The sequence below is a fragment of the Mobula birostris genome, chromosome 5 (assembly GCF_030028105.1).
Source record: "Mobula birostris isolate sMobBir1 chromosome 5, sMobBir1.hap1, whole genome shotgun sequence".
Lineage (NCBI taxonomy): Eukaryota > Metazoa > Chordata > Chondrichthyes > Myliobatiformes > Myliobatidae > Mobula > Mobula birostris.
In genome coordinates, this window is record NC_092374.1 from 118,371,813 (window position 1) to 118,383,993 (window position 12,181).

The following is a 12,181-nucleotide window of genomic DNA, read 5'->3' on the forward strand; positions in this document are numbered from 1 at the left end:
TAGGAGTGTATACACAGAGGTAAGCGACTGAGGAGTGCATACACAGTGAGAGGCAGGGGATTAGGAGTGTTTCCACAGAGAGAGGGGACTGAGGTGTGAATACACAGTGAGAGGTAGGGGACGGAGGAGTGTATACACAGAGGTTGGGGACTGAGGAGTGTATACACTGTGAGAGGTAGGGGACTGAGTGTGTATACACAGTGAGAGGTTGGGGTTTGAGGTGTACACACAGTGAGAGGTAGAGGACTGAGAAGTGTATACACAGTGAGAGGTAGGGGACTGAGGAGTGTATACACAGTGAGAGGTAGGGGACTGAGGAGGGTATACACGGAGGTTGTGGACTGAGGAGTGTATACACAGTGACAGGTAGGGGACTGGGTGTGTATACACAGTGAGAGGTAGGGGACTGAGGAGTGTATACACAGGGAACTGAGGCTTGTATACTCTGTGAGAGGTAGGGGACTGAGGATTGTATACACAGTGAAAGGTAGGGGACTGAGGAGTGTATACACCATGAGCGGTAGGGGATTGAGGAGTGTATACACAGGGAACTGAGGTGTGTATACTCCGTGAGAGGTAGGGGACTGAGGATTGTATACACAGTGAGAGCTAGTGGACTGAGAAGTGTATACACAGTTGGAGGTAAGGGACTGAAGTGTGTATACACAGTGAGAGGTTGGGGACTGAGGAGTGTATACACAGTGAGCGGTGGGGGATTTAGGAGTGTATACAGACTGAGCGGTAGTGGACTGTGGTTTGGATACACACTGAAAAGTAGGGGACTGGGGATTGTATACAAAGATCTAGGGGACCGAGGAGTGTATATACAGTGTGAGGTAGGGGTCTGTGGAGTGTATACATAGAGGTAAGGGACTGAGGAGTGTATACACAGTGAGAAGCATGGGACTGAGGAGTGTTTCCACAGACGTAGTGGACTGAGGTGTGAATACACAGTGAGCAGTAGGGGACTGAGGAGTGTATACTCTGTGAGAGGTAGGGGACTGAGGAGTGTATACACAGTGAGAGTTAGGGGACTGAAGTGTGTATACACAGTGAGATGTAGGGGACTGAGGAGTGTATACACAGAGGTTGGGGACTGAGGAGTGTATACACAGTGTGAGGTAGGGGTCTCAGGAGTGTATACACAGAGGTAAGCGACTGAGGAGTGCATACACAGTGAGAGGCAGGGGATTAGGAGTGTTTCCACAGAGAGAGGGGACTGAGGTGTGAATACACAGTGAGAGGTAGGGGACGGAGGAGTGTATACACAGAGGTTGGGGACTGAGGAGTGTATACACTGTGAGAGGTAGGGGACTGAGTGTGTATACACAGTGAGAGGTTGGGGTTTGAGGTGTACACACAGTGAGAGGTAGAGGACTGAGAAGTGTATACACAGTGAGAGGTAGGGGACTGAGGAGTGTATACACAGTGAGAGGTAGGGGACTGAGGAGGGTATACACGGAGGTTGTGGACTGAGGAGTGTATACACAGTGACAGGTAGGGGACTGAGTGTGTATACACAGTGAGAGGTAGGGGACTGAGGAGTGTATACACAGGGAACTGAGGCTTGTATACTCTGTGAGAGGTAGGGGACTGAGGATTGTATACACAGTGAAAGGTAGGGGACTGAGGAGTGTATACACCATGAGCGGTAGGGGATTGAGGAGTGTATACACAGGGAACTGAGGTGTGTATACTCTGTGAGAGGTAGGGGACTGAGGATTGTATACACAGTGAGAGCTAGTGGACTGAGAAGTGTATACACTGTTGGAGGTAAGGGACTGAAGTGTGTATACACAGTGAGAGGTTGGGGACTGAGGAGTGTATACACAGTGAGCGGTAGGGGATTTAGGAGTGTATACAGACTGAGCGGTAGTGGACTGTGGTTTGGATACACACTGAAAAGTAGGGGACTGGGGATTGTATACAAAGATCTAGGGGACCGAGGAGTGTATATACAGTGTGAGGTAGGGGTCTGTGGAGTGTATACATAGAGGTAAGGGACTGAGGAGTGTATACACAGTGAGAAGCATGGGACTGAGGAGTGTTTCCACAGACGTAGTGGACTGAGGTGTGAATACACAGTGAGCAGTAGGGGACTGAGGAGTGTATACTCTGTGAGAGGTAGGGGACTGAGGAGTGTATACACAGTGAGAGTTAGGGGACTGAAGTGTGTATACACAGTGAGAGGTAGGGGACTGAGGAGTGTATATACAGAGGTAGGAGGCTGAGGTGTGTATACACATTGAGAGGTCAGGGTCTGAGGAGTGTATACACAGAGGTAGGGGACTGAGGAGTGTATACACAGTGAGCGGTAGGGGATTTAGGAGTGTATACAGACTGAGCGTTAGGTGACTGAGCTTTGTATACACACTGAAAAGTAGGGGACTGAGGAGAGTATACACAGTGAGAGGTAGGGGACTGAGGATTGTATACCCAGTGAGTGGTAGGGGACTGAAGTGTATATACACAGTGTGAGGTAGGGGACTTAGGAGTGTATTCTCAGTGAGAGGTTGGGATCTGAGGAGTATACACACAGAGGTAGGGGACTGAGGAGTGTATACACAGTGAGAGGTAGGTGTCTGAGGAGTGTATACACAGAGGTAGGGGACTGAGTAATATATACACTGTGAGAGGTAGGGGTCTGAGGAGTGTATACACAGTGAGAGATAGGGGATTGAGGAGTGATTCCACAGAGGTAGGGGACTGTATACACAGTGAGAGGCAGGAGACTGAGGGTGTATTGACAGTGAGAGGCAGGGAACGGAGGAGTTTATACACAGTGAGAGGTAGGGGACTGAGGAGTGTATACAAAGTGAGAGGTAGGTGACTGTGGAGTGTATGCACTGTGAGAGGTAGGGGACTGAGAAGTGCATACACAGTGAGAGGTAGGCGACTGATTATTGTTTACATAGTGATTGGTAGGGGACTGAGGAGTTTTTTCACAGTGAGAGGTCGGGGACTGAGGATTGTTTACACAGTGAGAGGTAGTGGACTGAGGAGTGTGTACACAGTGAGAGGTATGGAACTGAGGAGTGTATACACAGTGACAGGTAGGGGACTGAGTGTGTATACACAGTGAGAGGTAGGGGACTGAGGAATTTATACACAGGGAGCTGAGGCATGTATACTCTGTGAGAGGTAGGGGACTGAGGATTGTATACACAGTGAAAGGTAGGAGACTGAGGAGTGTATACACCATGAGTGATTGGGGACTGAGGAGTGTATACACAGTGAGAGGTAGGGGACTGAGGGGTGTATACACCGTGAGAGGTAAGGGACTGAAGTGTGTATACACAGTGAGAGGTTGGGGACTGAGGAGTGTATACACAGTGTGAGGTAGGGGTCTGAGGAGTGTATACACAGAGGTAAGGGACTGAGGAGTGCATACACAGTGAGAGGCAGGGGACTAGGAGTGTTTCCACAGAGAGAGGGGACTGATGTGTGAATACACAGTGAGAGGTAGGGGACTGAGGATTGTATACACAGTGAAAGGTAGGAGACTGAGGAGTGTATACACCATGAGTGATTGGGGACTGAGGAGTGTATACACAGTGAGAGGTAGGGGACTGAGGGGTGTATACACCGTGAGAGGTAAGGGACTGAAGTGTGTATACACAGTGAGAGGTTGGGGACTGAGGAGTGTATACACAGTGTGAGGTAGGGGTCTGAGGAGTGTATACACAGAGGTAAGGGACTGAGGAGTGCATACACAGTGAGAGGCAGGGGACTAGGAGTGTTTCCACAGAGAGAGGGGACTGATGTGTGAATACACAGTGAGAGGTAGGGGACTGAGGAGTGGATACACAGAGGTTGGGGACTGAGGAGTGTATACACTGTGAGAAGTAGGGGACTGGGTGTGTATACACAGTGAGAGGTTGGGGTTTGAGGTGTACACACAGTGGGAGGTAGAGGAATGAGTAGTGTATACACAGTGAGAGGTAGGGGACTGAGGAGTGTATGCACAGTGAGAGGTAGGGGACTGAGGAGTGTATACACAGAGGTTGTGGACTGAGGAGTGTATACACAGTGACAGGTAGGGGACTGAGGAGTGTATACACAGAGGTAGGGGACTGAGATTGTATGCACAGTTTGAGCTAGGGAATTGAGGAGTATATAGACAGTCAGCGGTAGGGGACTGAGAAGTGCATAGAGTAGAAGGATCTGGGCGTACAGATCCATAATTCCTTGAAAGTCGGGGTTACAATGTTATTTAGGAAGCTTTTGCTTCTTTGGCCTTCGTAAATTAATGCACTTTGAGCAGGAGTTAGGATGTTATGTGACAGTGTATAAGACCTTGGTGAAACCTAACTTGTAGTATTGTGTAGAGTTTTGGATCCCTTCCTACAGGAAATACGTAAATAAGATTGAAGGAGTGCAGAGATAATTTAGAAGGATATTGGCAGGATTTGAGGATCTTAGTTATATGTTAAGATTGAATAGGTTAAGACTTTATTTCCTAGAATATAGACGATTGAGAGGAGATTTGATAGAGGCATTTAAAATTAAGAGGGGTATAGATAGGGTAAATGTAACCAGGTTTTCTTCCATTGAGTTTGGGTGACTACAACTAGAGATCATAGGTTAAGTGTGAAAGATGAAAAGTTTAAGGAGAATATGAAGAGAATATTCTTGACTCAGTGGGTGGTGAGAATGTGGATTGAGCTGCCAGTGCAAGTGGTGGATGTGGGCTCGATTTCAACATTTAAGAGAAGTTTTGATAGGTACATGGTTGGGAGGAGTATGTAGGGCTATGGTCTGAGTACAGGTCAACAGGGCTAGGCAACTTAATGGTTGGGCTGAGACTAAATGGTCTGAAGAGCCTGTTTCTGTGCCATATCGTTCAGTGGCTCTATTCTAATGTGTTTTCTGTCCCCTTTACTGAATCTGCAAACTGATCGGTTTAGAGGGGATGTCAGGGGTAAGTCTTTTATGCAGAGAGTAGTGAGTGCATGGAATGGGCTGCCGACGACTGTGGTGAGGCGGATACAACAGGGTCTTTTAACAGGTCCATGGAGCTTAGGGAAATAGAGGGCTATAGGTAACCCTATGTAATTTCTAAAGTAAGTACATGTTCTGCATGGCATTGTGGGCTGAAGGGCCTGTATTGTGCTGTAGGTTTTCTATGTTTCTAATTCCCTGCAACAGTTTCAGAGATTGTATGACACACCCTGGACAAAATCATAGTTAACTTTCCTGTATCCATTAATTAGGGTGCTGGTCAAGGTTCGAGATGGGGCAGGAGCTCGAGGAGTAGAGATAGGAAAGGTATATCACGATAGGGTAAATGCTTTGGCATATGTCGCCAAAAAGCAGCCTGGTAGGGAACACTTTTGTAAGCTGGAAGTTTGTGAGATTGAGGGGAAACAGCAATATTTTCTTTCTATGTACACTCTCTCTCACTGCACTTCAAAAGCAGGTTAAGTACCGGCTGCCAACTTCATTAGTACTTAACTGGCTGGATCACCTCATTGAAAATGATTGGCTGACAGCCTTTCCCTGTTTCCATTCAAACTAGAAGTGGATGTGTCCGAATCTCTAATCAAGTTTGCGAACAGCTCAGCTTTTCTAATGTGTTCGATTTATTGCTATCCAAAACATCAGATGTGACATATACCCTATGTTTAACTGCTGTTTGCACTTGGTTACATCACATCACTTCAATGATTTCTTCAGAGGGTGGAAGCAATGGTCAAACACTGCAGAATATAGAACTGGTGTTGTTTCTAAGGTCTAAAACATACAACAGTGACTGTGCCTTGGATTATATTTAAATATATTATCACTTAAACCTGTCATTGTTCTTTTCCATACTTTTCAATGATTACACCTTATGCAGTATCATTGAAAACAGATATGATTTCTTCAATATAAATAAGAACTCCTTCATGAGTTTCAAGTTTTATGTTTCTTGATTACAAAAAATCCTTGTTAATCTTTTTGATCAGCACAGTATTGCTTATCCACCTTGATGAATTAAAGTTTGCTGCTGTGACAACTGTTATGATTTCAATCCTAATTTTAACCACCTTTTTAATCATATTATTCACTCTTCTTTGATACACTTACATAATTTATCTCAGCTTGGGCTTAATCTTGTGGACACTAAGCAGTTATTACTTCAAGCAAGTCAGAAGTGATAGCCATCAACATTAGAAATTAATAGCCTACCTGAAGACTGCATGCCTACTTTTCCATATTCATTTGCTTCTTCTAACCCATCTCATCATAAGAATAGTTACCTATTAATCTAGCTCTATTTAATGCGGTTTCTTATGCCCAATCTAGCAGCCCGAGTAGAATAAACTTGACATTCTCGTCACACCTAGGGCAGGAAGCCAATAATTCATAAGACATTATTCTTATAATATATTCTATCTAACCACCTACAACACTGCTGTGAGTTAATCAATAGATCTTGTGAGGAGCCACTAACCACACGATGCTGTTTCATCAGATCGGTCTCCACAATCATCTTCTAAGTCACACACCCATGACATTGGGATACAACGTCCACTGGAACAGGAAAACTGACTGGATTGGCAAGTCTTCCCTGCAACAAAATAACAGCAGCATGGATCAGTGGATGGCACAATTAAAATAACATTTATATTATTAAGTTACATTTTTAAGATTCTCCAAGAGTAACCTCAGTTTAGAAGACTTGTTTTATTTCCAATTAAAGTTGAGAAGGTTTAACCACATGAATAAAATCTGATAGATTTAAGCTATCCTGAAATATAAACAATCATGCAAACCAATCTAAAAGGTTTTGCGCAGAGTCCAAATCCAGTTCTTTTCACTCAATGGCAATAAATGCAACAATTGCATTATCTCATGTGAAATTTGTGTATAATTTATGTCTAATTTATGCTTTTCCTGTGATTGCTGCTGATAGGATGTTATGTGCCTGTGATACCAATGCAGGCTTTACAATGGAGCTGTATTCATATACTTGAACTTATGACAATAAACTTGACTTTGACATTTAGTGACACAACACACGTTTTGAATGTGCTGTCTTGCAATAAACCAACCATGTTATGCTGTATGTTTTTTTTGTCTTCATTTTGATACTCATGACTCAGAAGAAATATATGACATAGTCAGCCATATTCTAACAAAATCAAACTTTTTTTATATTGCAGGTCTAACATGGTGAAATGTCCGAAGGCATTTCACAGGAGTTTTATCAGAAACAATTTGATGTCAAGATCAGAAACTCAGCCAGTCAACCAGTAACTGTGGAATGAGAAACCTCTTTGGGTCAGGCAGCCTTCCTCAGAACTGAAATATTGTTTTTTCTGTTTCTGTTTCAGATTCTGGAATCTGCAGTTTCATTTTATTTTCCAATTTGACAACAAGCTGCTTAAGAAGATTTTTAAGGTAAAAGGACCATAGTTTGCTACATTTGGTAGACGTTTTGCACTATCATAAGGCAGGTGGAAGGTTGAGAAGTTTAGGAAGGGGATTTCATAGCTTTGGACCTCTGCAGTTTAACAGGTGGCTGATGGTAGTCTGATATTGTGTAACAGTCTAAACAGTCTAATGCTGCAAATACTCTTATAATTTTAGAAATGTTGAAAATTATGGAGGCATAGATAACGTGGATGGTAACAGTCTTTTTCCAAGGATACTGGAGTCCTGAATGAGAAAGTATAGGTTTAAGTTGAGATGGATAAGTTTAAAGGAGACCTGAGATGAAACTTTTTCATGGGGATGGGGGTGGGAGGGAGGGGTGAGTATATATAGTGAGCTGCCAGAGAAAATGGTTAAGGCAGGTACAGTGGTATCATTTGAAAAGTGCTGGATATACACATGGAATTCTGGGGCTGAATGGGATATGGGCAGAACGCAGGAAATTGGGACCAGCTAGGTGGGCATCATAGTTGGCATGGGTTTGAATGGCTGAGAGGCCTGTATCTGTGCTATATGAATCAGTAATATTTCAGAAGCCAGGATTGGAAGAGGGCCAATCTGTCTATGGATTGCAAGAATACAGAGAATGTGGAAGGATTTAAAGGAAAGGACAAAACTGTTTTCAATAAAGCATTGCTTATCTAGATGCCAATGCACCTAGCACAAGAAGATGGCTAGAGTGGGAATGTACATTTCCATAGAATAGATGATTTGAGACTAGTTAAAACTACTTTAGCATAACCAGGTCTAGAGGCTTTTAGTGTATACAGGACAAGGAAAAGGGCAAGATATGGTACGGAAACGAGAGAAAATCTGCAGATGTGGGAAATCCAACACACACAGAAAGCTGGAGGAACTCAGCAGGCCAGGCAGCATCTATTGAAAAAAGTATAGTTGATATTTTAAGCCGAGACTCTTCAGCAGAGTTTGTTGAAGGTATGGTACAGATTTGGATTGGCAATAGATGCTTTAAAGACGATGTTTCTCTATAGTTGAAAGTCACCTTGAATCAAATGTAACATCAAGATTATAAACCAAGTTGAGGAAGGTTGGTCTTGGGACAGGGAGTAAGTTAATAACAAAGGAATGATATTTTCTCCATATCTGGTCATTGGGATGTTGTGCTGTGGGATTTGTGGACCTGACACCTTACAGACTATAGAATGATTAAGAAATGTGATGGAGGCAAAGTTGGATGTTGTCAGAGAACAAATGAAAACTGTACTACTGGTAGATAATGTTCCCAATGGGCAAGACATAAATAGACAAAGAAACAAGAGGCACACTAGAGCAATTGATATGTGAATAGGCAAAAGTAACTACCATTGGAGAGATAAGCATATGAAGCAAAATGACCATTTACTAATCCAAGGAAAGCTTAGAGCATCAATTGATCTGTTGAGTTCGTACTGCCAATATTATACTTTATTGCTTAAAACATTTTCAAATACTTATCCTTTCTTTCAAAATGCCATTAAACATCTTAAACAGTTAAACATGTTGTTCTTAATAATGTTTCAATCCTTTTTTCAAGTTTTACTGTTTAGTTTCTTCATACTTCTCTAAAATATAGAAAAACCTAAGAGCTTCATATTTCAATTCAGTGCAGAGAAGTTAATTACCTTCATTCAACTTACTCAAAATTACACAAAAGACAATTAAAATTCTTGCTAGTCAGATTGCAATGTGCCTAGCAAGAGTATTAATTGCTCCTTGTGTAATTTTGAAGATAAAAATTCTTATGAAGCAACTTCACCCAACAAAATATCTCAGGGGCTTCAGAGAAAGAGTAAAGAAAAGCAAAAATTGACTCTAAGCTCATGAAATCTGTAATAGAACTGGGCAACAGTTTCCCAGTGTGGTTATTGGGGAGTTTTGGCAAGCCACAGCTTTACTACTGTACTCCATATGAATTCCAATAGCGGAGTGTTCGGATTCACAGACTGGAACCTATGGAAGTCTGGGACTCCCACATGTGCCTACATTTCATTGCAGAATTGCTAACATATATCAGCAAGATTGAGCCCTTAAATAGAAAATAATTTCCTGCAAACATTCTTTATTTTTTGATCCCTCATGTGCTACAATGTTTGGCTGTCTCCTGATAGATGACTAACACAAAGCTTATGATATGGAAGATAACTTCAGTAAATTTGTAATAGCTGCCACTTAAGAAGGCTGTATTAACTGGATGGCTGCATGTGGAATATAAAAACATTGTTTGATTATACAGATAATATGTTCATATCTGCTTAAGAAAGTCATCTCTTTTTATCTTCATATACTGCAAATGTCCTGCCTGACTATGTGAGCATAATACCCTGGTTTTAGTATAATCAGCAGTGCAGTTTACATGTGCAAAATTACTATGCAAGGTGCCTTCTCAGTGCATATCAAGAGCCGTCATTCACTCATTTGAATATCTCTTCTCGATCAAATTGTTACCCTCACATCCTCAAGTCAAAAGGATGTGATTTCAAAAGCTGTGCCAATTCTCCATGCTATACTGAAGGTATGCAACAAGAGCTTCATGAGTATGAGAAAAAATGTGGAAACAGAGACCTCCTGAATCTAGGAACAGCACCAAAAACACAGAGGCTGCATAGGTATAAAACTAACACAGGAATAAGATGCTGCGCATTAGGGACAATGCAACAGAGAGCTTAAGGACTGCGCTGAAGAGAAAGATGTTACATTTCTGTGCAACGAGGGAGACAGAAGCTCTAGAAAACCTATAACATCACAGGAGCGAGGCTACATGAGGTTAGAAGAATTACATCAGACAGAGGAAGTACCAGAGCGGAGGTCTCAAGGATTCAGGGGTAGAAACAGGGGTTCCATAGGCTTAGAGTGAACCTGATCCTGATGTTCTGATACAAAATGGGAGGTTTATCTTCAAGAATCATGGTTAGGCTGTCCAAGCAGCAATAGAAAGTGTGGGGAGATCAGAATGTGGAAGAGCACAAGAAAATACAAGGGTGATAAAGAATAGAGAAAAAGAGAAGGAAGCAAGAACAGAGAAGGAAGTTCCTCCAGGTTGTCACATCCACACCTTGCTGTCCCAAAGTTCCATAGCCCTCATCCATCTTTTGATCAGAGATGGCTGTCGGTACCAACATTGCACTCTAACTTAGTGCACTTAGGGGTGTGGCGGAGAAAGAGAGAGAGAGAGAGAGAGAGAGGAGGGGGAGGGACAAGGAGAGGGGAGCTGGAGAGCATGTGTCAAGGAGTCAGGGAAGAAGAAGGAGGAGAAGGAATATTTTCTCATGCTTAGCATCAGGGTATGTAACAGAGAAAATAGGGTTGTAAAGATAGGGGATGGGTGGGTCTGAGGGAAGGTGTGAAGGTCAGTGAAGATTAATAATCGTAGAGGGCAATGAAAGAGAAGGGATTCATGGACCAGAAAAGTTGGTGAGAGGGATAAAGGTAATTAGGTAGGTGCTGGGTATACCAAGGATGTATTAGTGAGCCATGATAACCTTTATGAATATAGCTGGTCTAACAATTCCCTGACAATCTTGATGTTGTATGGTTTGTTGAAATTAAGGTCTGAGATTGTTTTCTTGATCCTGCTGAGCTTTCTTGACTTCGGTCCACAGTCAAGTGTCTAGCTTTGCCAACAATCTGATCTAAAGGCCATTTGTTAATCAAAAAAACACACACTAGTTCTCGGGACAAGGTGGCAACCCTAATAAAATTCTTACACTTGATGGAGAGGGACTTCAGTCACAAATTTACAACCTCAATCCTGCTGTTTAAGAAGCAGAGTTCATGACAGGATACATTATGTGACTCACCACAGTCATGGCCAACGCCAAAACATGAATCAAAATGTGGTAACTGTTAAAAATAATGTACCCCCTTGTCTATTCGTCACTCCCCGCTGATCTCCCTCCTCACCCTTATCCTTGCAAACGGAACAAGTGCTACACTTGCCCCTACACTTCCTCCCTCACTATCACTCAGGGCCCGAAACAGTCCTTCCAGGTGAGGTGATAATGCACCTGTGAGTCTGTTGGGGTCATATACTGTGTTTGGTGCTCCCGCTGTGGCCTCTTGCATGTTGATGAGACGACATAGATTGGGAGACCGCTTCGCCAAGCATCCATGCTCCGACCACCAGAACAAGCGGGATCTCCCAGTGGCCACCCATTTTAATTCCACTTTCCATTCCCAGTCCGATATGTCCATCCATGGCCTCCACCAGTGTCGGGATAAGGTCACACTTAGGTTGGAGGAACAACACCTTATGTTCCGTTTGGGTAGCCTCCAGCCTAATGGCACAAACTTCGATCTCTCAAACTTACAGTAATGCCTCCCCATCACCCCCCGCCATGCCCTTTCACAATTTCCCATCCCCTTGTCCCTCTCTTATATTATCTCCTTATCCACCCATCACCTCCCTCTGGTGCTCCATCCCCCTCCCCTTTTTTTCTTTCTTCCATGGCCTTCTGTCTCTTTCACCAATCAGCTTCCTAGCTCTTTGCTTCATCCCTCACCATCCAAGTTTCACTGATTGCCTGGCGTTTCTTTCTCCCAACCCCACCTTTCACATCTACTCCTCATTTTTTTCCCTCTAGTCCTGCTGAAGGGGTTCAGCTGGAAATGTCGACTGTACTTTTTTTCCATAGACACTGCCTGCATCTGCAGATCTTCTTTTATTGAAGAGTCCTTGTGCAGGATCCCTTAAAGGTTAATTTGCAGGTTGAGTCTGTGTTGAAGATGGCAAATGCAATGGTAGCATTCATTTCAAGAGGATGAG

The 12,181-nt window shown here is 43.2% G+C and overlaps 1 protein-coding gene across 1 annotated transcript in view; it reads right to left on the reverse strand.

The window, feature by feature from the left end:
• The window catches only part of LOC140197951 (low-density lipoprotein receptor-related protein 1-like), a 2,495,129-nt gene that overhangs the window by 1,242,470 nt on the left and 1,240,478 nt on the right, over positions 1–12,181 (reverse strand). The window contains exon 19 of the mRNA XM_072258609.1: positions 6,437–6,553. Within this exon, the coding sequence (XP_072114710.1) occupies positions 6,437–6,553 (117 nt within the window). The remainder of the gene's footprint in view (positions 1–6,436; positions 6,554–12,181) is intronic.